The sequence below is a fragment of the Zosterops lateralis genome, assembly GCF_965231275.1.
Source record: "Zosterops lateralis genome assembly, chromosome: 24".
Lineage (NCBI taxonomy): Eukaryota > Metazoa > Chordata > Aves > Passeriformes > Zosteropidae > Zosterops > Zosterops lateralis.
The window spans coordinates 4,134,362-4,160,725 of NC_139784.1; the positions used below are offsets into that span (position 1 = coordinate 4,134,362).

At 47.8% G+C, this 26,364-nt stretch overlaps 1 protein-coding gene across 1 annotated transcript; it reads left to right on the top strand.

The window, feature by feature from the left end:
* Positions 1–62: 62 nt before the first annotated feature.
* Positions 63–25,316, top strand: ACLY (ATP citrate lyase). The gene is made up of 28 exons (XM_083877568.1): positions 63–147; positions 5,719–5,888; positions 7,532–7,654; positions 8,647–8,709; positions 8,985–9,175; positions 10,112–10,191; positions 10,638–10,772; positions 12,122–12,236; positions 12,742–12,878; positions 13,276–13,337; positions 13,511–13,628; positions 13,774–13,928; positions 14,319–14,409; positions 16,557–16,698; positions 18,406–18,574; positions 19,431–19,535; positions 19,772–19,968; positions 20,113–20,194; positions 20,521–20,631; positions 21,155–21,282; positions 21,475–21,568; positions 21,827–21,981; positions 22,336–22,486; positions 22,990–23,133; positions 23,307–23,420; positions 23,926–24,008; positions 24,253–24,329; positions 24,498–25,316. Exons 2-28 carry the CDS (start codon positions 5,730–5,732, stop codon positions 24,590–24,592), a joined length of 3,276 nt encoding a protein of 1,091 aa, XP_083733694.1. The 5' UTR covers positions 63–147; positions 5,719–5,729; the 3' UTR covers positions 24,593–25,316.
* Positions 25,317–26,364: the final 1,048 nt, after the last annotated feature.

Consider the following 26,364-nt stretch of genomic DNA (forward strand, 5'->3'; position numbering starts at 1 on the left):
ACGTGGCAGCGGCGCCGGCCAATGGGCGGCGGCGGCGGCCGTAGCCTGATGGGCCGGGGAGGCCGCGCTCCGCGAACAAAAGGCGGCGGCGGCGGCGTGAGCGGACCCGGAGCGGCAGCGGAGCGGCAGCGGCCGAGCGGGGCCCAGGTGAGTGCTGGAGGGGCTGCGGCGCCGAGCTCTGCCCGGCACGTGGCGGGGCCTCGCACGGCCCCTCTGCCGGCGCCGCCGGGGCGCCCACGCGTCTGGGGCGGGAGCCGCGCTGGTTGTGGCCGGCCCCGAAAGCTCGCGGGATTCCGGACGAGCCCCGGGAGCGGCCCGCACCCTGCGGAAGCGCCGCGGGCTCGCCCAAGTAACGGGTGTGCCGGCGGGAGCGGCTGTCCCCGTGCGGTCCGAGCGGAGCCCTCGCCCCGGCCGGCACGGCCGCCCCTGACCTTGCGGGCGGCGCCGCCGTCGCTCCGCCGGGGTGTCCTCACAGCGGGGCTGGTGCCCGCTCGGGTCCCGGTGGCCGGGGCGGCTCTGGGGCACGGACAGTGTGCGGTGGGTACAGCGCAGAGGTTGCCAAGGGGCAGGGAAAGGGGTCTGGCTTTATGCGTATTTCGCCCCAGGTCCAAGGGGCCCTTGACCAAAGCGTCTCCGCTGCCATAAGGAAAATCCTTTCGTGACCATCCTGGAGGAGCAGCCCCGCGTCGGGATCACGCCATTCCCGTACGAGCAGCAGCGTGCACAGCCCATGTGTCGCTCCGTTCCCGGGACAGTTGGCTGTGTTCCAGCTCTCCTGTTTGCTGCTTGCAAACACCTCCTGTTTGTCTTGCTGCTTTCGAAATTCTCATCCTGCTATACAGACTCTCCCTTCTCTCTGTTGAACAGTCTGTAGGCTGAAAGCTGAGGTCCACCCTGACTATTGTGTCTGTATATACTCTTTCTGATCCCTATCGGGGTTTGGAGCTCAGAGTATTAGCTCTGTGGTCCAGTGCTGTTACCCGAACCCTGTTGGGTTTCCTGCATGTGAAACTCTGCAGCTCTCTCCAGGTATCAGTGCTCTTCCCATGCTTCCAGCACTGCCTGAAGTGGTTCCCAAACAATGACAGCCACATTTGGAAGTCCTGCCCACCTGTGGTGGCCTTTACTGCTGTACACCGTGCAAGTGATTTAAGGAATACGCTTGTTAAGGAGCCCCAAGGGTGCAGAAGATGATGGTCTTTAATGACAGGATTCCCAAATTCCTCCCTTGTGGCACTGGGTGCCCACCAGGTGTGGGGAGCCTGTCTGCTGCTCTCTGTTAGCCACATGTAACTGGTCCATGGTCCGTGCTCCTTCCTGGCTGCCGTGCTTTTCTCAGAGATTCCATGTGTGCAGGGAGCCTCCCCCGGAGCTGGGCATGCAGCACCTGTTTGCATCACCCTGCACAGCATTTCCCAATCGCAGCTGCGGGACCGTGACCTCACGTTGGCCACGGCAGAGCCCGCACCATCCTCTGATGAAACACTCGCGTTTGCCAGGTGGGAGCTGATGTAACTTTTCATGCTGCCATGGGCTGAAAATACTGGCTTAGCTTGAACTGTGTTAATAAATGATCCGGAATGGAGGGGAGAGGCTGCTTTATGGTGTGGGTTTGTTGACAAAGTTCTTAGGAGAGTGGGCGTCAAGTCTTGAGTGGAGAAGGGAGTCCTTTCCTCCTGGCCTGAAGTGTTGTTCAGGTGCCATTGGAGGATGGTTCCAATCCAGAGCTCAGAGAATTCCATATGTGAGCACCACTTACTGTATGAACACAGACTGGTGAAGCTGAGTTACACCTCTTCTTCTGGTTAGAAGAAAAAAAGAACTAATTCTATGTCTGTAATACTTTTTCTCCCCTTGCAGAGCAGACCGTGTCGCACTGAGCAGTGCCACATCTTTGCTCTCCTGGGAATCAGGGAGACTTTACCTGTTTCTCCATCTGTGTTTCCTTTGGATTTGTTGCATGCACCCCTCAGCTGGTTGCTTATATATTGGGGCAGACATATCAGTTTTGTCACAGCAAACACGACATCTAGCTCGAGGACTCTTGCCTACCTTGCCATCATCCCTCTGATTTTCTCTGTCAATACACTCAGGAAACTTTCCTCAAGCAGCAATTTCTTTGCGTATATTTGACAGGTGATGTTTTGAGGGAATAAGTGCTGCTGAGCTCCTGAAAATATGATCTAATCCATGTCTCTTACTTGCTCTGGACTTGCTAACAAAGGCTGGAATCCAGCCCTTTTTGAATCAGTGGGTATGAATGATGAGAGAAAGGTCTCCGAGGTGTTGCAGGGAAGCTGTTAGTGTTGGAGCCTCACTAAATGAACACAAATCATTCATAGAAATCTGTGGCACTTGTGCTGCTGACATGAATCTGCCCTTGCGTGTGGTGGGTGCAAGGTCTGGCGCCTGAAATGCTGAGAAAATTGCAGATCTGTCTTGGCTAATGAATGTTGAGCAGAGCAGTGGAACAGAATGTTGTTATCCCACAGCTTGTGTTTTAGGCAGAGAAAGGGACATTTTTCTTGAGTTTAGCTTCAGAGGTGCAGCCACTGCTCTCCCCAGCACTGGTCAGCACTGCAGGGGCTAAACATGACTGAAAATCAGATTATTCTGACCAATGAGAGTTTGAACCTGTCTCATTCCTGGGAAACTGGGGAGATTCAGTTCATCTGCCTCTGTAGTGACACAAGTCTATGTCCCTGCTTGGTGTTAGCAGAACAGATGCAGTGAGTTAATGGACCTGCCGTCCTGGCTCCCTGGTTGTCAAGGGACCTGCACGAGCACACACAGGCAGGAATTGCTGATGCCCTATGGATTATTTTCCTGCTGATCTCTTAGCTTAACAGTTCAGCAGACTGAAGCAATTGCTTTGTGCTCTCTGTCCTACGAGAAAGGCAGGGTTAGAAGAGTGGAAAAACGGAGTGAGGGGCACGATTAAAGACTTGCTAATGTTTAGGAAATGTGAAACTTGGGCAGATAAGGTCCGAACAGCCTCATTCCTGCTGTTCTGTTGCCACGACACAAGGATGTTATTATTAATCTACTGCTATTGTAAGAAATCTGTAGTTTCCTTTCTTTACCCCAATAGTGCTACTGCAAAAATGAGGTGGTGAAGTTGAGAGGGAAACCAGGGGAGCAGCAGAGTGGAGCAGTATAAAAGAGACCAGAAATGGTTCTGAGAGAAGAACAGCTCTGCTTTGTGTCTCTCAAGTTTAAGAAATCCCATGTGTGTCACTTGTTCCCACTGAGGTTTTTTTTACAGGACTATTCTTAATAAGACCTGAGGGACACCCTGGGTCCAGTTTCCTGCAATTGCAGGGTATTCATTGGCATAACCCACATCAGCCTGAGTGGTTTAGTTTGTAATTGTGGACTGAAGTTCTGCAATGCTGTTGAGAGGATCTGTGACACCCTGGAGAAATGAAAAAAACTTAGGTTTCTTAAAGAAATATGTTTGCCATTTTATCATTTTTCTTTCACCCATCTGCTTCTGCTGCAGTGATATGTGACACTGTTTCTCTGGGACAGCCCAGAGCAGACTCTGGAGTTGATGGATTTCGAAGGGGTTTGAAGCAGTAATATTGCAATTCCCTCTCAGGCAGAACAAATGGTGGCTGCAGGTACTGTGGGAGCAGGGTTTGCTCTCAGAAATAGCTCTGCTTAAAGTACAAATTCCAATGGAAAATTTTGGGCTCTACAGCACAGATGATCTGTGTGTGTGCAGCTGTGGGGCCGGGCAATGGTGTGGTGCTTGTGGGAGCCTGTCTGGGTGTGCCTGCAGGATCAGGCTGGGCTCTTGGTCTGGGGTTTGGTGTCCTCTGGCTGCTCACAAGAGCTCCCCTCTTGTCGGACCACCTTGGCTTTGGCACTGGGCTAATAAACTAACAGGGGCTGTTTCAGTAGGCAGTTAGGGGCAAGTGTTTCTAGTGACAGGAGTGGGAGTTGAGTCTGAAGGATGGGGTCTTGCAGAAACGTTGCCTGATCCTGTTTTGAAATGGAATTAAATTGGAAGCTGCAGCTGAAATCATGTTCAGATTTTACATCAGAACTCTTTGAAAGCAGGCCTGCTGATCTTTGTCTTTTGCCCTTGCTGTAGCTTTGCCTTTGTGATTCTTAACCCTGAAATTGCATTTGAAAAGATGGCAGTGGCAAAGTTGACTGCTCGTCCTTATGCATAGTTATCAGATTTCAGTAATAGCACCTACTCAGTCTGACTTATTTGGTTTGGGAAGCTCAGGGAATGCAACCTGCTTCCTACTATCCTTGGGATGGACCAACCTCCTTCTTTCTGCTCTAGGGAGAAAAGTTCTTTATTTCTAATTATGGCTAGTTAATTGCTGCCTATTCTGTGTTTGTTTACAGGATGAATAGCCCAGCTGATTACTAATGGTTATTTACCCAGAGGGCAGTAGAAGAAATAACTGGAATTTAACTGTTTCCCTCTGTGGGTCTGAAGTGGGGTATGTGTTTTGTGAGGCAGGTAGTTTTACTGAGCTGTTCTAGTACTTGGCTCTCCAGGTGCTCAGATGGAATCTGAACTCCTCTTTTTTGTATTGGTGCTCCTCTGCTTTGCAGCTCTTCCAGAATCCATCCCAAGGGTGCTTTTGCTTCCTGCCACACTGGCTGTGCTTGGGGAACAGTGACATGACCCCAGTCACTCAAAATGCAGGAGGAGTTGCTGCTTGACCATCCCTGTCAGCAGTCTGACCCCACAGATACACCAAACCTGCCAACTGATCACAGCACTCAGTTCTGATCTATGACACATTCAGACAGGGCCACTGGGATGAAGTACTTTTTTAAATAAGTGTTTATGGCAGCTAAAAATAAATGTATTTTTGACACCTATGACTTCTTTGCTGCATATCAAAAAGAATAGTTACAGTCTTGAGGTCATAAAATCATTTGCTTACATCAGTTTGGAATATACTCGAAAAGAGAAGAAGAACATCCATAGGAAAGGGACTGAATTAGAAGTCTTTCTTAATAAAAAAACCCAAAACAACAAAACCAACTGTATAACCTTAATCTTTGTTGTTGTCTTGAGCATCTTATTCTGTCAGATGTAAAGCTCTTTCCAAGCAACTTGGTTCTGAAACAAGGAAAAGCAATTATGTAAACCTATTCTAGTTTTGGTAATACTGGCAGTGTTTTCTTTTCCCTTTAGAAAAGGGATGGGGATTGTTGATATGCCCACAGTCAGGCTTGACTGGGAATATGGGATGCTTCAGGGCAGAGAAAGGGAAAAGTTGCTAAAGTTGCAGGACATATCAGTGGTACTGGAGAATGGCACCCAGTGAGTGAGTGGGAGGGAGGGGATCTCTCCCTGGAAATGCTCCAGAAAACGGTGTAGGTGGGTTACACCAGGAGCAATCCTGGGGTGCTATGACATTGGAGAAAGCTGGACACTGCCCTGGATGTGAGAGGATGCTCCAAGCTGTGGCTTTGGGCAAGGCTTGGTGGTGGCTGGGACAAGCTGCAGGGATTCTGTCTTTCCCTGCAAACAAGGCTGGATGAAAACAGTGTGTATGGCAGGGGAACGGGCTAGAAGTTTTAAGTGCCATGAGTAGCTCTTGCTTATCAGGGCAGTTTTATAATCTTATGTGTAATGGGGAGACTTTGGTTTTCTTTGAGTTTGTGTTGAGCTGGGTTGAGAGTTCTTGGCCAGAGCAGGGCTCTGTTCCTGATGGATTTTTTTTTTTTTTCCCCATCCAGACTAGGTAGCCATGTCAGCCAAAGCCATCTCCGAGCAGACGGCGAAAGAGTTCTTGTACAAGTTCATCAGCACATCCTGTGCCATCCAGAACCGATTCAAGTATGCCCGGGTCACCCCAGACACAGACTGGGCACGGCTCACTCAGGACCACCCGTGGCTCCTGAGCGAGGTAAGGACAGGTGTCACCCTGATTTTTAGCTTTCTGATGTTTACATTCTTGGACTGGAATTTTCTCATGCATTGTAACATAAACAAAGTGGATTGTTTTAGCATTCGTCTCTGTGATAGACTTCTGGCTTGACCAATGAGGTCAGAGAGGTGTCAACCTCGTCCCCCAATCGCTGGTCAAAGTCCAAACCCTTAATAAACTTCCCTTAATAAACCTTAAACTCAAAATAAATTTCCTTCTTTCTCATCTCACAACCTGAAGGTGTGAGTGTGATCTTTTTGTGTCCATCTGACAACAGACAGGGACAGCAGGATCTGCCTTCCTGGAGCACCTGAGCACTGCTCCAGGTTCTTCCTGAAGGACTGGTCACTGTTGCTGCTCTTCCACAGTCACTCCCAACCCTGTTGAAAGAACAAGCCTTGCTTCAAGGCTCAGTATCACTTCATGGGGGGCTGATTATTCCTTTAAGACTGTGAAACGCAGGAGCAGAGATAGCTGTGAACCAGTTGCTCATAACTGCACAGAAGGTAAAACAGGTTGATTCAGACAGATGTCAGTCCCTGTTCTCAAAGCCTTGCTCTGAAAATCAGAGCGCTCTCTCCATATCTGGCATTAATGTTAAGTTAGGACACTACTTAGTTTTCTTGAATCCAAGCAAAATGTCAGGGAAAACTTCCTTTTTTAAATTTTTTAGTGCAAAATCATTTATTTCTGTATCTCATATCCTCACACTTTCTGTAGAGAAAACATATCCAGAGCTCTTTTTATTAGCTGTCCATGCTGGCTCCTTTCCAGTGGTTAATTATATTAAATTGTTGGCTGGAGAACATGAATTGAATGTCTCATAGTCCTTGACTGACTGACTGATGGAAACCCTGCACTAATTAGATGTTCCATGCTCAAGTGCCTGAATGAACTGCAGGAAGAGATCAGCACTGCTTCTAAAAGCCTTGCAGAAAGCCAGAAGGGAGCAAGGATGCATTTCGGCCTTTAAGGCAGGTTCTGTAAGGCTGGAAAAGGCTTCAGAGTCCAGCAGCAAGACCATGCTCAGTGTCCTGTACTGCAGCACAGTGTGTTCTGACTCTTTAAGTTGCTGAAGTTGCAGGACATATCAGTGGTCCAGGAGAATGGCACCCACTTCTAGTTTGTTTTTTTAAAAAGATATTTGCAAGCTAGAGATGTGTGTAACCCAGGAGCAGCTATCCACGGGTATCTTATAAAGAGCCACAGTCAGTTGGCTGAAATGTGCATGAACCTGGCCCTAGCCAGTCTCATAAGCAAAGTGTAGTGACAGCAGGAGCTTTTTTTTCTTTTTTTGTGAGCAACTGTCTGTGTCTGTCATGACTTTTATTGGGTTTTTTCAACAAAAAAAGACAGAACAAGCTGTCACCTCAGCCTCTGATGTCTGCTCACAGCTGAGTAGAAATAAGGTGGCTTTTCTCAAACTGCAGCATAAAAAAAACCCCCCAAACTTGCAGGTGTGTTGTACTAGGAGCTGGATTTGCCAAGATTAAAGAAATTTTGCAAGGATGTGTGCTGTGCAGTACTGATTTAAGTTTTTACTTCTCTATCTGCAGAGAACCACTCAACCAAAGTCACTTCCTAATGCTTCTTCCTTTAAATCTCTTGCCCAACCTTTGTAGCGTTTAGTGGTGAAGCCAGATCAGCTCATTAAGAGACGTGGGAAGCTTGGACTGGTTGGGATTAACCTCACTCTGGATCAGGTGAAGGCTTGGCTCAAGCAGCGCCTGGGCCGGGAAACCACGGTGAGTGCTTTGCTTTTTGTTCCCAGGAACAGAATAAAAGCTGTAAAATCACTGGTCCTCTACTGCAGCCAGCCCATGTGCTTTGGCTGATGATTGAGTGTTACTTCAGGCCCTTATTTTAACTCAGTGCTGCTGTGTAATATTTATTTTCCTGGGAATGACAGTGCAGCACTAATGATAATGAAGTGCCTGCCATCCCTGCTGCTGTGTGCTGGGAGCTGATGGAGTTGTGCTGCCTCAAGGAATTTATGCCTTTGGCTCTGCTGGGATTGATTTGCCACTGGCTCTTAGCCGGTGTGGCAAGAATTGGGAAACAGCAGGAGCAGCATTGCGAGTGCTCCCTGTTGGGAGAACGGTGGGTGTGGAAATTACTCCTTTAGCACAACAACCATATCTAAAGCAAGGACAGGGCCACAGACTTGGGACCACTGGTGTCCTCAGAAGCAGAGAGTATCCCCCAGTGTCTCCTGAGCCTGGAAATACGGATTTGGCTAACAGGAAAGTGCCTACACAGAACAGTTCTTGGACCCATAAGAAGAGGCTAAAGGATTCTCTTGCTCTTCTGGTGCTTCCTGATACCATTTCAGGGTGAACACTACTCTGAGGCCTCTCCTCTCACTAGCTCAGGAATTCCTCACTTCTGAATTTTCCAGTACACCAAGAGCAGCTCAAGCCCTTGTATCTTGCTGTGCTGAGCAGGACCCAGTGACAGTGCTGCCTCTGGGACAGGAGAGGAGAGCAGCTGTCTAGGTGTAATTCTGATACCACTCTGTTCTGTTAGGAATAGGAAAGGTGACCGACTCCTGTAACCAGATATCCTGGGGTTACAGTGCTGAATGCTGTGCTGGAGAGGGAGGAGTGGTTCCCCAGGAGGCACAGTGGAGAGGGAGCTGTTTTAAAGCACTGCTGATTAATTCTCAAAGCTGTGCTTATGCTGTCACAAATGTACTGGACAAGTGGTTATGTGTGTTTTTCTTGTTTTCTATCCCCAGATTGCTAATGCAAAGGGACTCCTAAAGAACTTTCTGATTGAACCCTTCGTCCCTCACAAACAGGTTAGTACACCATTAAAGCAGACTTTTAAATCCCTTTGGGCTTCCATGCTTACCTTGATTGGTACAGTGGAGAAAGCAGAAGTTTGAGAATGTGCTGTTGAGCTGACAGTATTGCTGCACACCCCTGGGCAGTGTCAGGGCCACTCCAGCACTGCTGCTCCTTGGGAAGCTCAATGTTGGGCTCAGCTGCCCCAATCTCAGCACTGGCACAAAAGCCTCTCCAGGGTCTTCTCTGGGTGTCACTGATAAATGCTTGTCCCTGCTCTGTGGTGCAGGAGGAAGAGTTCTATGTGTGTATATACGCTGCCCGTGAGGGAGACTATGTGCTCTTCCACCATGAAGGGGGTGTGGATGTGGGAGATGTGGATGCCAAAGCTCAGAAGCTGCTTGTGGCAGTGGATGAAAAGCTCAATGAATCAGATGTGAAGAAGCATCTCCTGCAGCATGCACCAGCTAACAAGAAGGAGTAAGTAGAGATGGAGTTCTGGGTAGGACTAGCCATGCAGCAGCTGCACTCTTTTATCTCAGTCCCACATCCCTCTATTTTTCTTAGCCTGAAGCTCACTCTCCTGCCCTTCTTGCTGCTCTCCAGAATATGCCATGCATCCTGAATCCAAGCTCTCTGACCTTATCTCAGCTGCCTGTAAAACTCAAAAATAAGGTTTCCTAGTGCTGAACCTTTACTTGGCAGCAGCAATTGTCAGCCTGCTTAGGTCTCAACCTGAGACTCGAGACATGTACTGAATTCAGATCATTTGTGCCAGCACAGAAGTTTCTTTTGTTTACTGAAATAGTGATGAGATGTGGCTCTGACTGCTAATTCAGAACTTCCCTCTCCCTTGCTCTGGCCCGATCTCCAAAGTTATTGCCCTCTTCTTCCTTCTGCAGGCTTATCTGTAGATCTCAAGGCTTCTGCATCTCCCTCAATTAGATGCCCATACCTAGTTAGCTTAATATGAGTCATGATTTTTCCAAACATAGCATAATCCTTGCTGACATTGTGCAGTACTGAAGGGTGAAGAAGCCTGTCACTCCATCAGTTCACTGCAGCCTTCTCCCCATCACAGCTAACAAAGCTCAGATCTGACAAAGATAGGTACCAGCAGGGAGGAAACAATGTGCTTCTGTCTTGTGGGGAGATAAATCAGGCTGCATAGCTCTGACAGTTGTGAGCAACTGTGTCCTCAGCAGAGTTTGGTGGAGGGTAATTAAGATGAGTCATCAAGGTCTTCCTTCCCTTGAGTCATCCATCACCCAGGCTCCATCTAGAGAAGATGAATGAGAATGAAAGAAATTGATGCCGAGTAAATTTGCAGATTGCCTCTCATACCAATGAACAGAGCAGGCTGTACTTTTATTTCGCTGCTTTCATTAACTTGTGTTACTTTTCTATTTTTTACAGCATCTTGGCCAGCTTCATCTGTGGCCTGTTCAACCTTTATGAAGATCTGTATTTTACGTACCTTGAGATCAATCCATTAGGTAATGGATATTTCTGGAAGCAGAACTTTCTGTTCTGAAATACTGAAATGTGTTCTTGATCCTTCCTTTGGTTCTGTAATTCACAACAGCACCAGGTGCCATGTGTAGAAGTATGGAAGTGGCAGTGATATGTCTTTGAGCTGTTCATTCACTGAATTAAAAATGAGGAAATGAAAAATTCCCTTGAAGGGACTGTTAAAGCAGTACTGAAGAATGTAAAAATTGCACTGTTAGAACAAAACAGCCCCTGAGAGAGCCTGGACCATGGCCACCTTAACTGGTTAATTCCTCAGGGAGCTTGCTGGGGCTGGTCAATACTGCTCAGTGCCAGGGGAAACATCAGTCACCAGCTTTTGCAATGATGTCTGTATGGTACCAGATGTTGGAGTAAATCTGTAATATGTCTCTGTACAACCCAAAGCTAATTGTGATGTTTTTCTCTGCAGTGGTGACTAATGATGGTGTTTACATCCTCGATTTGGCTGCGAAGATTGATGCGACGGCTGACTACATCTGCAAAGTGAAGTGGGGGGATGTGGAGTTCCCCCCTCCTTTTGGCAGGGAAGCTTACCCCGAGGCAAGTGACAGCTGGGATTCCTTCACTGTGTCCTGAATTCACCATTGCTTGTATACCCATGGCTTTGCTGTTTCCAGTGGTTTTGTTGCTGTGTCTCAAGCACCTTGGCAGTGCTGTCCAAGATAACCTGTGCACAGGTAGCTGTAGTCCTAGGGCTGCTCAGAATCACATTCTGAACTGCAGTTGCTTCCCAGCTCTGTTTGGTCAGTTCTTTAACTCAGAATTGACTTTTTGTAATGGAGGCCAATACTGAACTTTCCTCAGCTGTGGGCCAGAGCTCTGTGCCTGTGCAGAACTTCCTTTTGTGGTTCCTGCTCAAGTTGCTCCCCTCAGCATCACTATTTTTCTCTTGGAGCAGTGGTTACTGGGCGCCCTGTGGGAGCTGCTGTTCCCTCAGTGTTTCAGTGACAGTTCTGAAAGCAGCTGTGTGCAAATGCTGCATCCAAGCATGAATCCAGAGACAATAACCACCATTTCTGAAACTTTTAAGTAAGATGTTAATACACCTCTTTTTACAAAAAGTGAGAATGAGATGAGGGCTGCAGGCAGCACTTTACTGCAAAGCTAGCAGTGCCTGTTCTCCCCCCAAATTCCCTGGATCTGTACTGCTGGATGCACAAGCACTGTTCCAGACAGAGGTCCGAGCAGTTTCAGGGGCTGTTGGAAATAGAGCTCTCTCCTTAATTATTCTGTTACTTATTTCAGGGGTCTGCTCTTCTCTCTCCAAAAAGATTTCTGTTCTGACTTTTTCATTTTAATGATTATAATTATGCTTCAGTTTGAAGTTTTTTGTACTGTGGCCAGGAAATCCATTTAGCTGTTCCTTTCCATGTAGCTTGCTGGATGCCAACACTCAACTCAATTTGCTCTTAAAAGGATTAGTTCAGGTTTTGTCTCTGAATCATCCCTCTTGAGTCCCTGGGAAGGTTGTTATGGCAGAGTCTTTGCTGAGAATGTTAATGAACTCTGATGAAGTGCTGCTCAGCAGCCTGGCACACTGGGCTGCAGGAGCACCATGTTGAGCCAAATTACAGCTCTCAGTGATTGTGTTCCTGGCTCCAGCACAGCCAGAGTGGTCACCATGGGTGAGATGATTTCTAGATTTTCTCAGGTCTCAGACAAGGCCAGAACAGACTTTACAGGTCTGTTCAGATTTTGTGCCTGTCGTGTGCTGGTGGAATGGAGCTGGGCCTCTCTCTCTGGCAGTGCTGTGTTTTTATCTCTGCTGTCCCTTAGCTGTAGCTGATGAGGTGTGATTACTGTGTGTCCAAATGCACCAGGAGTATGAACCCTTGGGATAGAAAAGGCAGGTGCAGGGGGAAGCTGAGGTTGTGCTGCTCTCTCTGCAGGAAGCCTACATTGCTGACCTGGATGCCAAGAGTGGGGCCAGCCTGAAGCTTACAATCCTGAACCCCAAAGGCAGGATCTGGACCATGGTGGCTGGTGGTGGTGCTTCAGTGGTGTACAGGTAATGGAAGTGAGGTTTCCAGAGGGCAAGGGTTTCAGGTGCTGAGAGAACATAATTGCTACAGCCTCTGGAAAGTAGACTCTCCTAAAGCCATTTTTCCCACACTGTGGCTGTTAGGGATCTCCTCAGAATGACGATGCTGTACAGATTTTTCACCAGGCTATGGAACATAGTGTTGCTTAGGGAATTTAATTTTGGAAGGGTTAGGGTTAGATACAGTTTCTTACAGAAACTGACTTACAGCTCCATTCTGACTTACAAAGAAACAAGCTGGCTGGAGGCTGTTGAGGGTAATATGATTGTTGTAGTGGCCACTGGGTTTGTATCTGGGGAACATGACAAGATTAATTGTGACAGGCACCAAGAGGAGAGCAGCTTTCAAGCAGACAGCACTGTCCCTCTGTTGAGAATCCCACTTCCCCAGGGATTTGGAACACTTTAGGAACTTTATAGTGACTCAAATTATAACAAATCTCTTAAATAACTGGGTTTTTTTTATTTTTAGTGACACCATTTGTGACCTGGGGGGTGTGAATGAACTGGCAAACTACGGGGAATACTCAGGAGCCCCGAGTGAGCAGCAGACCTATGACTATGCTAAAACCATCCTCTCCCTCATGACCCGAGAGAAGCACCCAGAAGGTAAGGGAGATGCTGCAATTCCAAAGCTGTGAAACTGTGTCTGGCAGAAAAAAAATGGACAAATCTGGGCTGTTACTATGCTTAGCCTTCCTTGGCAGCACTTTCAATGTACTGCTGCCTTCTGAAGGAATCAGGGCTGGATTTCTGGATTTCAGCTCTTGCTTCAAAGAGAGGACTTTTGGTTTTCCATGGGGCCTGAGAGATCCTTATCAAACATTCCTGCTTCATAAAAGGTGTTATCTTCCAGGCTCTACTAAACTTAACTGCTTTAGGGTTTTTTCCTACTAAATACAACTGGTTACTCTGCAATTTTGTTTCACTTTGTCCTTAACTGCTTCCTGATCTCGGAGTACTCTGCACTTGAAATGGTTTTACTTACCCATGTTTCTTCCCTTAGGGAAGATCCTGATTATCGGAGGCAGCATTGCAAACTTCACCAATGTAGCAGCCACCTTTAAAGTAAGTCACCAGTCTCAAACATCAGCAAACACACAGTTGTCAGCCCCCAGCCCTTCTTCCCAATTCTATGTTTGGCTGAGGCTCATTGTCCATCTCTTCCAAGAGTTCCTGAGATGATGGGACAGGGTCAATGTCTGGCTGCCTGGGTCACCTGTCTTGTGTATTTCTTTTAGGGCATTGTGAGAGCAATAAAGGATTACCAAGGCCCTCTGAAGGAGCACGAGGTGAGGATCTTTGTACGAAGAGGAGGCCCGAACTACCAGGAAGGGTTACGTGTCATGGGAGAAGTTGGTAAGAACCGAGCTCGTCCTTAAGTTTTGTTCTTGCATCTTGTTTCTGCCACTTGCTTTCTGCTGAGCTTTCTCAAGGTGTTAAATGCCTCACTTTGGTAGAGCTTTCCCCTGAGGAGGCTGACTGTTCTTGTGTGCTCCCCCAGGGAAGACCACGGGGATCCCCATCCACGTCTTTGGCACGGAGACCCACATGACAGCGATCGTGGGGATGGCGCTGGGCCACCGGCCGATCCCCAACCAGCCGCCTGCCGCAGCCCACACCGCCAACTTCCTGCTCAATGCCAGCGGCAGCCCCTCGGTGAGTTCCTTCCCCACTGTGAGAGGAGATGTGGGTGTGAGGAGCCTCATGAAGACAGGTGCCCCTGTCCAAATAGGCTGGAAATACATTCGGCTACCTGTATTCATAGGAAGCTTTAGGAAAACAAGCATGACTACCAGTGCAGTTTATCAGGAGAGGCCACCCCAATGCCCATCTCACTTGTGCAGAAAATGTGGCCTCTCAAAGCTGACAGTGTGACCGTTCAACCTACTGGGTCATTCAGTTGTCTGTTGCTTGACTGAAATGGTCCAATCTGAAAACTCATTTTCTCTGATTTTCTTTGTATAGCCGAAGTGAAGCCACCTCCTCTGTGCTCCAGGCCATACCTGGAGCACTGCCCCTCACTGACTTGGCTTCTGAATCTTTCAGACTCCAGCACCGAGCAGAACCGCCTCCTTCTCTGAGTCCAAACCAGATGGTATTGCTCCAGCTAAGAAGGCAAAACCAACAGCACCTCTTGGTAAGTCTAGCCCTGGGAGTGCTGCTGGCAATGCTCTGCTGTTTCCAAAGGCAGGATGGGCATGAGACAAATGCTTTTTTTCCTAGATATAAAGGGAAGCAGTTCTGTGGTGCCTGCCTATCTTTATCTTGAGTGTAGTTAAGTGGTTTGGCATCTCAGTTGTGCCATGAGCTCATACACATGGCGAGTCAGAGTTGCCCTGATCTGGGATGTTCAGGAACAGCAGAAGAGGAAGTGCAGTGAGAGGGTTCCACACTGCTTATTTTTTAACAAGAGCAAACCCAAAAGCCCTGAGTGCTGTGGAGAGGAGGGCTGCTGCAGCTCCTAGGTGGGCCAGCAGCAGTCAGCTCTGTCATACCATTGCATGAGTGATTCTCTCTTTAACAGATTCAATCCCAGCCTCCAGACCTGGTTCAGGTAGGACCTGTGTGACCAGCTGAATGTGCCTGGCCTTGCTGGCAGCTGACTTTTTCAGTTCTTGGTTTTGTTGCTGTTTTTTCTCTCCAAAAGTTTGCTGTGTTGTCTGGTCCTTTCCTCCTGCCCAGCATATTTAGCTGTCACCACGTGAACTTCTCATCTGTTTTTTCAAGTGCAGATCACATATGTCTCTGCACAAATACTTCCTATTTCTGGGGGGAGAGGGCCAGGTCTCAAACAAACTTTTTTTCTTCCCATCCCCCGCAAAACCATCACAGAGAAGAACAGCCTGAGGCACATAGTGAAAAGCTCTGTTCCCTTTGCTTTTCAAAAGGAGGAGTCATGAATTGTGACCAATAACTGGTATCTTGTTTCAAGGAGAAACAACGTAGTGCAGGGGCCCTGGTTATCAGGTTTGGAAAGTAGAGAAAAGTCACAAATTAACTAAATGTTGCCTTAACAGTCCAGCAAACCATTAAAGCCTGTGCTCAGTGAAGCCATTTTATGGGGACTTTAAGACTCTATTGGGCTCTGTGCTGTGTGAAAATAAACAGCTGAACGGGGGGCAAAGTAGAGCTTCAAGTTACCTCCCTTATCATGAGGAGGGACAGTAGAAGGGGAATTCTTGGATTGTTGCTTGCATGCTCTCAGACAAACATCATCACCTCTGAGTCTGCATTTTGGTGTTCCTGGGGACACTCATGCTACGCCCTTGCAGAGACCTGCAAGATAAACAGAATTTTTAGTTTCCAAATGTTGTAGTGAGTCTGAAGTGTGAGTGTGTAGGGCTTGGAGAGCAAGGACTGATTTTTTTGTGGAAGCCAGAGGTACAGTGTCCCATTTAATCCCTAATGCTATTTACCTTTGAGCTAAATCCAGAAAGAACTCAGCAGTAGTCCAAGTTGGCATCAGCAGGTGGATCACCTCTGAATTTTTACAAGTTTTAAAATTAATTCTGCCTGGAGTCAGAAGGAGGGACTCAATGTTGTGCTGTGATAAGTGCTGTAAATAGACTTTTAGCCAACAGTCCATCCTCACTTGCTGAACTGTTGCTTTTCCCATGACTCTGTCTCCTGAAGCCAAGTTTTGGGCCATACATAAATTCTTGGAGCCATCAAATTTGTGTTGGGTTCTGATCATTAAAAAAAAAAAGAAAACTCGAGTATGTTGAGCTCCTTTATTTTCTTTGTTCCCCCTATTTCCTGCCTGGTTTTTTGTTTGTTTGTTATTTGTTGTGTTTTGTTTATTTTTAAATTTCCTATCATTCTACTATGGTGCCCTGACCAGCTTCCCATGGTTCCCTCAGACTGTGGGCTACATGCAAATAAATACATGAAATTCAAAGTTCTCTTCAGCTTTGTATAAGAAAACTGGGAGAAATATGGAAGGCCCATGAGAGGAGAAGCAGAAGCAGTTTTCACTTACCTCCTCTGCTATACCAGTTTCCTCCTGTGATTCACTTGCCCATTTAGTGAACCCCAAAACCTGGCTGTTGTGTTCAGAATCCAGGGAATGGGTTGCTGCTTCATCTACAGTTTCTTCCTTAATTTGGACAGTGTGGCTACTCCATCCTGCAAAGTGCAGTTCATCTCCTGGGTTCAGTTTGTGGGAGGGGGAGGAATACAGTCATCCAGGAGCCTTTCAGCAGGCATTTGGCAAAGTTGCAGTTTGTGTCTTGCTTAGGTGTACAGTTTGAAGATGGCTTGGTTTTTTTCCCTCTCTCTGAGCAGGTAAAGCCACAGCACTGTTCAGCCGCCACACCAAGGCAATCGTGTGGGGGATGCAGACCCGGGCTGTCCAAGGAATGCTGGACTTTGATTACGTTTGCTCCCGGGATGAACCCTCAGTGGCTGCCATGGTTTATCCATTCACGTAAGTAGCCTGTGACTGCACAGCTTTTTCATCTCCCTCCAACTCTTCTGTGACCTTCCTCCTCTCTGTCTCTGTGGTTTTTTGGTGGAGCTGTGCCCTGGTCTCCATCCCTGCTGGAACACCTTCTCCTCTGCTCCCTTCCACCCCCAGGCTGGCTTTGTAGGCTGCTTTCTTCAACCATTGATTTTGGGCTGTGCTGTTGAAACAGCTTAATGTTCACCACAGAACTGAAGTTCCATTTCATGTGCTTTTAAAAGATGCCCAAATTCTGTTCTTCACTCAGTGAGTTAGGCAGATGTGACTATCTGGGCTTTCTTCCCAGCCCCCTGGCTCAGCAAAGGCAGGCAGGCAGTGTAAGTCTTCTTCCACTCACCTGCTGTTGGCTGTGTGCTTGTCTGAGACACCTTGATTTGTGCCTGCAGCAGCAGGAATTGCCCCTCCAAATATTATCTAGAATCATAGCTGTGCTGACAAACCAAAGCAAGCACGTAGCCAAACAAAATTAAAAAAAAATAAAATCTTGTTCATATTCTTTCCAATAGCAGCAGTAGTTAACGGGCAGGAAGGCTGTAGATCCTTCAATGGATAGAGAGTTCCCTTATGGTGTTTATCCTATCTTACTCATCTCTAAGGGATGAGAGGGGCTATTGGGTGTGCATGAGCTGTTTTATTGTACCTCCTCAGTGTGGGGGTCTCCCTGTGGGACAGGTAGGGAGAAGGGAAACAGCAGCTGTTGCTTCCAGCACAGTGAGGTGGGAGCCCAGAGTCAGGCAGGAGCTTTGGTTCATTCTTGTGGTATTTACAGACATCCTGGAGAGCTGATGTCTAATCAACCTCTGTCCTGCAGAGAATTTCTCCTCTTGACAATTAAGACCTTGTACTGTTACTCTGCAGCTCTGATGGTAATTGCAGCTCTGTAATAACTTCTCAGCAAGTGCAAACCTCAGGATACTGAGTGCAGGCACATTCATTTCTGTAGGTGGGTGGCAGCCTCTGGCAGTGCTGGACTTGATTAAGGAGGGAAAAAGCAACAGGGATTTAAGTTTAAGGCTACCTATAACTGTCTGATTCTGCTTGATCTTTTGGAGGGAGCCAGGCTGGCAAAACCTGGAATATTCTGTATGGGAGCATGGCCACTATCCACACACTTAAATGACTGCTCAGTCAGACTTCTCTGCAATTCCAGTCAGAGCATCTACTATGTATGAAATACCAACAGTGAAGCCTTCCCAGCTGCTTCCCCTCCAGTGCCTGTGGGATGAGCAGAGTCCCACTGTAGCAGGATTGGAAAGCTGACTGGCCCTTCCATTTCTGTCCTGGCTGTTCCCCCAGTCCAGTGTTAGCACCAGCCCAGTGACACAGCTTTGCACACCTCTCATTCATTACTCTTTCTGTGCCTCATTCTGTCTTCCAGCTTGGAGTAGAGTTAAGGCTCTGGTAACTTCACTATGGGAGAGCTTATTCATCTTGCTGGATGCCTCTGTCCCCATTAGCCCGTCTCCTTCCATATGCTGCTCTGTCCTATTCTCTGAAGAACCTTCTGCTGTCATATGGTCCCTCCCCAGACACGCTCACGTGCTCGTGAGTGTCTCAGTCAGTCTCGGGGGCTGAGAATGGGGTTTGTAAACTCCTCTGTCTGCATGCACTGTGTCCCTTTGCCTTTCCAGCAGCCTTAAGGTCAGGGCTTTTCCATCTTCTCTTCCACAGTGGTGACCACAGGCAGAAGTTCTATTGGGGCCACAAAGAAATCCTGATCCCAGTCTACAAGAACATGGCAGATGCCATGAGGAAGCACCCAGAGGTGGATGTTCTCATCAACTTTGCATCCCTGCGCTCTGCCTATGACAGCACTGTTGAAACCATGAATTATCCCCAGGTGAGTCCAGGATCCAGAAGAAGCCCAAATGAAGAAGGAAGACCCTGTCAGCAGGGTACTGGTGTTTCTTAAACCATGATGGCATTAGCAGATTGTCTTGGTCTTCTGGCTTAGCAGATAACCCTCAATTCTAACTCCTTGCAGAATGTAAGGAGGATGCTGGGGGTCCCTGGCAAATCCCAATGCTAGACTTGGAATTTGTTTAAGAGGAACTTGGTGCTTCTTGGTTAGCAGTAACTACTTTAGGCTGACTATAATAAAGTGCTGGTCTGATGTGCAAGTGTGGTATATAGGTATAACCTTACAAAAGAAAGGCCATGTAAAATCATGGCTCAGGCCTGTTACTTTGGCTAAGTATAGCTAATAGCTGGCCTGATAAGTACCTGTGAGAATCAGCCTGTCAGCCTGCACTCATGAGAAAGGAATCTGCACCTGTGTCAAGAAAGATTCTACCCCTCTGAAACATCTTCCTCCCAGGTGGCAAGTATATAAACTCCACCGGCACATACACTAGCAAATACTAACCAGTGGACTGAGTTACAGTAATTTGCTAACCAATTAGAATTAAACATGATGCCTTCTGATAACCATACAAATATGAGCTGTGAAGAATAAAGATTGGCTGTTGTAGATGAAGAAACAGGTGTCTTTGTCCATCCTTACTGTGATGTACCAGAGGGGGAAATTCTCTGATCAGAGCATTGAGCCTCTTGTGAAGATCATGGCAGCCTGCAGATTGATGCATTGGGCCTTGCTGGATGAGAGTGCACAGAGTGACCTCCCAAGTATGACTTCCCTGGAGCCTGACAAGGGGCTGTTCTGTGGGGTACCAATGGTTTTCTTTCTCTTGCTGCAGATCCGCACCATTGCCATTATTGCCGAGGGCATTCCAGAGGCCCTGACTCGCAAACTGATCAAGACAGCTGATAATAAGGGAGTCACCATCATTGGGCCTGCAACTGTAAGTACTGATGGCTGCCTTCTCCTGTCTTTCTCAACCTTCAGATCAGCTTTCTCCAATGGTTGAAGTGTATCCTACAATCCACTTTGTCTTTAGTCACAGGAACTGCATGCTAATCTCTCATCTTAAAGTCTTTGCCAACCTCCTTTCTATATATAAATGCCAGCAAGGCTGCCTTACACAAATGTTCTTCAGTTTCATGATTTTAAAGGGCTTTACACCTTTCTCTTTAATAGGTTGGCGGGATCAAGCCAGGTTGCTTTAAAATAGGCAATACAGGAGGGATGCTGGATAACATCCTGGCATCGAAGCTGTACCGTCCTGGCAGCGTGGCCTACGTGTCCCGCTCTGGAGGGATGTCCAATGAGCTCAACAACATCATCTCCAGAACCACCGACGGGGTCTATGAGGGGGTGGCCATCGGAGGAGACAGGTATGAGTTCAGTAGGCACTGGTTTTCAACTTGGTCAATAGAATTGTTGGTGATTTGGAGAAGGAAAAGAAGGTTGGGTGTTAATTTTTCTTTCAGAAAAGTATGTGAAATAAACTTCTACCATTTCCCCTGTATTGCACACAGATATCCTGGTTCAACTTTTATGGATCATGTCTTGCGTTATCAGGATACTCCAGGAGTGAAGATGATTGTAGTACTGGGGGAGGTGAGTGAGACCATCTGAGAAATACCTGTATGTGGTTTTTGTTTTGGAAACATCCAACCCAGTTGCAAGGATGCTAAATAGCAGCTACTTCTACTGTTCTTGAATATTTCAAATTTTATTTCTTGCTGATTTTGTCAGAATAAATTTAATACATTCCACAGGCAAACATAGTCTTCCCTCTTAAAAAAAAAAAATCAGAAGGTTTCGTTCTGAAACTTCAGCCATTACTCTGTAAAAAAGGAGAAAAACTCCCATCAATGCTTCTGAGTGTGTCTAGGAGCTGGTTTTATCAAAAGTGCAGCTTGGAAACATCTCTCTCCCTGCAGATTGGAGGCACAGAAGAGTACAAGATCTGCAGGGGTGTTAAAGAAGGCCGAATCACCAAGCCAGTGGTGTGCTGGTGTATTGGTACCTGTGCCACCATGTTCTCCTCAGAGGTATGTGCAAAAATGGGGGCAAATGCATAAAATAAGGATATATCCACAACAGGAAGAAAAACTCAACTTCACTCATTGTACCTAAACCTTCCAGAACTGGCAGTAGTAACTTTAATGTGCAAAAGTCCTTAAATATCAATGATAAATATATCTTGCACTTCTATAGATCTGTCACAGGAAATTTGCAGGAGATTCTTCTTACTTGTGAAGGGACACCGAAGATCCCAGGGAAAGCAACAAGTTCCAATAGCTGCCTGTTTCTGGAGTGGGGATGGCAAAGATCTATATTAAGCAGCTCCAAGTGGGGCAGTTTAGGGAGGCAGAATGTGAATGAATGAGCCTGGAGGGATTCCAGATCAGAACATCCCTGTGGTTACCCTGCTGGCTCTGACTGCAGCCAGGAGTTTTGGTAGCCCAGAGGAGACGTGTGCAGGCACTGGTGTTCCCAATCAGGGCTCTATTGTTGCACTCTCTGCAGATAACAGTCTGTATTCCTTAGTGCTCTCTCTTTTCCTGTTTGTAGGTGCAGTTTGGCCATGCAGGAGCTTGTGCCAACCAGGCCTCTGAAACTGCTGTAGCAAAGAACAAAGCCTTAAAAGAAGCTGGAGTGTTTGTTCCTCGGAGTTTTGATGAGCTGGGAGAGGTCATTCAGTAAGTCACACTCACAGGGCACCTTCAGCAGTGGACAAAAGCTGTCAGGGCACTTATTCTGGCCTGATAGGGAATATATTTCTGCTTAAGGAAAGCAGCTTCTACCCGTTGTGGGGTTTTAAGGTGTAAGTTAGATCACCTCGCTTGGATCTCTTAGAAGTACCAAAGTTACTGAATGGATTCTCTCCCTAGGTCTGTGTACCAGGACCTTGTGGCCAAAAGAGTGATTGAACCAGCTGAGGAAGTGCCTCCTCCAACTGTGCCAATGGATTACTCCTGGGCAAGGGTGAGCTGTGCTATTTACCTGCTTTGGGGTTTCTTGGAATCAGACAGGGCATTCATTGGCTGTGATTCTGGGTGCCACGTTGGGGTTATACCTTTGTGCTGTGTAGTGTAGTGTGAGCTACAGGCTGTGCTGGTTCTGGGTTGTGGAAGCTGCTCTGAGGGCAAGCCTGAGGCATTGCTGTTTGCCCACTCTGCCCTGTGCTGCCCCTCTCTGCTGGTGTGGGTCATTTAACATCCTGTCTTTACACTGCAATTGCAGGAGCTGGGGCTGATTCGCAAACCAGCTTCCTTCATGACCAGCATCTGTGACGAGCGAGGGCAGGAGCTGATCTATGCTGGGATGCCCATCACTGAGGTCTTCAAAGAGGAGATGGGAATTGGAGGAGTTCTAGGCCTGCTCTGGTTTCAGAGGAGGTGAGGCTGCTCTTGTGAAAGCTTGCAGATTCTTTGGAGTTTTTCTTGTTTATTAATACACTTTAAAGCAAAAAAAGTAATTCCATGATTTCTTTGTGAAGGTATATTCAATGGAATGCCATCTCTGTATTCCCTCCATGACACCATGTCAGCATTTTTGGGTTACATACAGCATGTTTTAATCTCAGGATGAAGGTTTCCATGAGTCTTGTGGTGCATTGAGGAAATTTCTGTATTCTAGGCCTTATTCACAATCTGTGATTGCTTGTGTTGCCTCAGCTCTAGAGAGACTGGGGATTTTACAAACATTTGCATTTGTGTTCTGTCCCTGACTGGTGTGGTGTCTGTGCCCAGGTTACCCAGGTATGCCTGCCAGTTCGTTGAGATGTGCCTGATGGTGACAGCAGACCACGGGCCAGCCGTGTCTGGAGCCCACAACACCATTGTCTGTGCCAGGGCTGGCAAAGATCTGGTTTCAAGCCTCACTTCAGGCCTTCTTACTATTGTGAGTACCTGATATTCAGGAGGTTTAGCTTTGTTACTCATTACTCTAAGTTTATTACTACTAATTTTTGGATTGACTGCAGACTCACAGACTGGTGGTGCCTGTCCACTCTTGAATTTCAACTTTAATAGTTTAGTGCTCTCTGTTTCAAATCTGGTTCATTTTTCCAGTAAGCCATAAACTTTGTCTCCTTTGAGTCTAGAAATATTTTTGTAGCAGCCCAATTGCTATCAGTATTGACTCTGTTTGGTTTCCTGAACTCTGACAAGAGTTACTAAAACAGACACTGGATTGCATTTTCCCCCACGTTGTCTCTAGCAGAAATGCACTGGTTCCAGATTGGCACTTGTGTGAGAGATAAGCAGATGCTTTCTCTCAGGTGCCTGCCCCACTCTCATGTCATGAATGCCAGAGACCAGGAGGGTGGATGGGGGAGATAATCTTGGGTTTGTATCTTAATTGTGCAGTCCTTTGATGTAATTGCCTTTGTGTCTTGCACCCAGGGTGACCGGTTTGGGGGAGCACTTGATGCTGCAGCCAAGATGTTCAGCAAAGCTTTTGACAGTGGGATTATCCCCATGGAATTTGTGAATAAGATGAAGAAAGAAGGGAAGCTGATCATGGGCATTGGACACCGAGTGAAATCAGTAAGAAAACTGCATTAGGATGAACTGGAGGGATTTTTAGGGGTGGGTGGGTGAGAGCAAAACCAAAGCAATTGGCAAGTTTCAGAGACAGCTATTGACCAAATTCTCCCAGATCTACAAACAGTATCAGTAAAAGGCAACATCGTTAACTGTATTGTGCTCTGAACTTGCAGATAAATAACCCTGACATGAGAGTTCAGATTCTCAAGGACTATGTGAAGCAGCACTTCCCAGCCACTCCACTGCTGGACTATGCACTTGAAGTAGAAAAAATCACAACTTCCAAGGTGAAAGGCGCCAGCATTGAGCTGCTCCAGGCACTGGTTCTCATGGGAGGGAAAGTGACTGGGGCTTAGCTGTATTTTCAGTGCAGTGCCTCATAAATTGTTGCTGGGGATGGTGTCTGGGGTAGAGTTGAGGCCAGGTACAGCTCCAGTTTGGAAAGGCTGAAGGCATTTGGCTACCAGGAAAATGCTGAACAAGCCAAACCACCATCTGTGTGGCCACTGTCCACACTGGCACTGCTGGGTGTAAATCTGAGGCTGTTGGCACATATGCTGGCCCGTGACTGGGAACCTCTGGGGCTTGACCCAACAGACCCCTTGTTTAGGGCTGGTTTTCCAGCATTTCCATTAAGTGTAGTTCTTGCTCAGGCTGCTGAGCAGCCTCTCCATAGCTGGGCTGGTGTGTCCTCAGCCACAGGCAGTCCTCAGATCACCAGTGGGGAAGGTGCCAGGTGAACACCATTTGCACTGCTGACATCTTCATTGGGGTGTGTTTTATTTCCTGCAGAAACCAAACCTTATCCTGAATGTAGATGGTATTATTGGAGTGGCCTTTGTTGACGTGCTCAGGAATTGTGGCTCTTTCACACGGTGAGTGAGGGAGGGCTGTTTGTGGATCATGGTCCTATGGGGAGCTGTACTGCCAGCTCTGAGGGGCAGAACTCCATGACACTGGGAAGGAAACATAGCCTGGCCTGGCTTTTGGGGTCAGAAAGCTGTCAGGGGAATTTGTGTGGCTTCTACTAGAGCAGGTGGCAGCCCATGTGAGACTGATTTCTTAAATAGATGATTACCAGCAGCCATTTATTTTCCTTTTTTTTTTTTTTTTTTTCAGGGAAGAAGCAGATGAATATATTGATATAGGAGCTCTCAATGGCATCTTTGTACTGGGCAGGAGTATGGGATTCATTGGTGAGTTTGCCACATCCTCCCTCCCCTTTCCCCCTCCTCCTGAGGCTGCCCTGCCCCAGGAACACCAGACAAACCTGAAACCCAGGGGCATTCAATGCACTCCCAAAATCCAACTCAAGACAAAGAGGAGGGACAGGACTTTTGTAACATGAACCACTCCCATTTCAGGACACTACCTGGACCAGAAGAGGTTGAAGCAGGGCCTGTACCGTCACCCTTGGGATGACATATCCTATATCCTGCCAGAGCACATGACCATGTGAGAAGCTGCTGTTGCCTTGGAATGCACCAGGACAGAAACCTCTCCAGGGGACAGCCACAGTGGGACTGTGATGTATAAAGATGATTATCAGAACAGAGACGTTGAGCTGCCTGGTCAAACTGTGCAAAGCGACTGTTTTATAAGGATAGAAACTTAATCTAATAAAACCAAAACTTGTGCTATTTCCTCTGTTACCTGCTGTATTTAATACTGTCTCTCACACTTCTATTTTTTTTTTTTTTTCTATTTTCATTTTGTTTCCAGAAGTGATTTAGGGTTGGGGGGTAGAGTTTGGCTCACAGGTATGCCTTACTGAACCTGACTCTGGTAACAAGCTGTACCTTTCCCATGAGGGGAATGTGCCTGTCATTCTCATAAGCCACGACTTTGGAATTTTTTTTGTTGTTTGTTGTTTTTCAATATGTTTACCATGTTCTTATCCTTGGTCTGGCTGTACCTGAATCCAGGGACCACTGCTGATGTATAACCAATGTTAATCAAGCTGGTGTAGTAATTTAAAGTGTAAAGTTGTAACATACTGCTGTGAAAACTGTGAAATTCATGTGTCTGTATTTATGCAAAGAACCTCTCCTTTCCTCTGACTGCTACTCTGTGCACTGTCACTCATGTGATCTGCAGCTGCAAAAATATCTCAGTAATAATTTCAGTGTCCTCCTTGTCTGTGTATTGTAACCAAACACAAATAAATACACATTACTAATTTATTCTTTTTCCATCTCTGGCTTCTGCAACTTGTTCCTAAACAATGTCTATGGGGCTGTGTGATAAGTTGTCATTTAACAAAATAACAGCCTTCAACGTAGTTACTCCTGAGGGTCTGTTTCAGGTGATTTAAAAGGGGAGAAATAAAAATGAAACTGCATACAGCTTTCACCTTGCCTGTTGCAGTGTAGGTCAAAAAGATAAAACCGAAGGACACAAGCAAGCCATGACTGATAGAGCCTTATACAAGAGCTAGGGAACTGCACTGTGTATATAGCAAACATGAAATAACCATATACAGCTCACTGTATTGTAATTAAAAACCCTATGGACCATGGAGTGAGAGAATTCCTGATTGCTCAGGTGCAGCCTGAGAGGGCGAAGGGAAGAAGAAAATGATGAGGATTACCTGAGGCTCCGAGTGGGTCTGGGCCGTGGCCCCTGAGCCCCCCGATGGGACACGAGGCCCCGGGAGCGCCGGGGCGAACCCACGGCGGGGAACCCGAGCGGGCGGGGGGTCCCGGGGGCTCCGGGCTGAGGGGACGGAGAGCGGGGGCTGTCCCGGCCTGCGGGGACGGGGATAGTGGGAAATCCTGAAGGGTCCGGGGTGAGGCGATGCGGCGTCCCGGGGGCTCCTGGACTGAGGGGATGGGGATCCATGGGGGGTCCCGAGTTAAGGGGAGGCGGGATCTCGCCAAGTGCCGGGCTGAGGGGACGCGAGGTCCGGGCGGTGCCGGGCTGAGGGGACGCGAGGTCCGTGCGGTGCCGGGCTGAGGGGACGCGGGGTCCGTGCGGTGATGAGCTGAGGGGACGCGGGGTCCGGGCGGTGCCGGGCTGAGGGGACGCGGGGTCCGGGCGGTGCCGGGCTGAGGGGACGCGGGGTCCGGGCGGTGCCGGGCTGAGGGGACGCGGGGTCCGGGCGGTGCCGGGCTGAGGGGACGCGGGCTCTCGGCGGGCTGCAGGCGCTGTCCTGGCCCCGCTCCCCTCGCGGCGTTGCCCTGCAGAGGCGCGCTCTCCCCGCCAGGCGGCACCGCCGCGCGCCCGCCCGCC

Bases quoted from the DNA above. Each gene is read 5' to 3' on its own strand.
- ACLY (XM_083877568.1), top strand. From the start codon at position 5,730: ATGTCAGCCAAAGCCATCTCCGAGCAGACGGCGAAAGAGTTCTTGTAC. The intron at 14,410-16,556 runs GTAAGTCTAGCC...CTCTCTGAGCAG, and splicing joins AAAACCAACAGCACCTCTTG to GTAAAGCCACAGCACTGTTC. The intron at 20,632-21,154 runs GTATGTGCAAAA...TCCTGTTTGTAG, and splicing joins CCACCATGTTCTCCTCAGAG to GTGCAGTTTGGCCATGCAGG.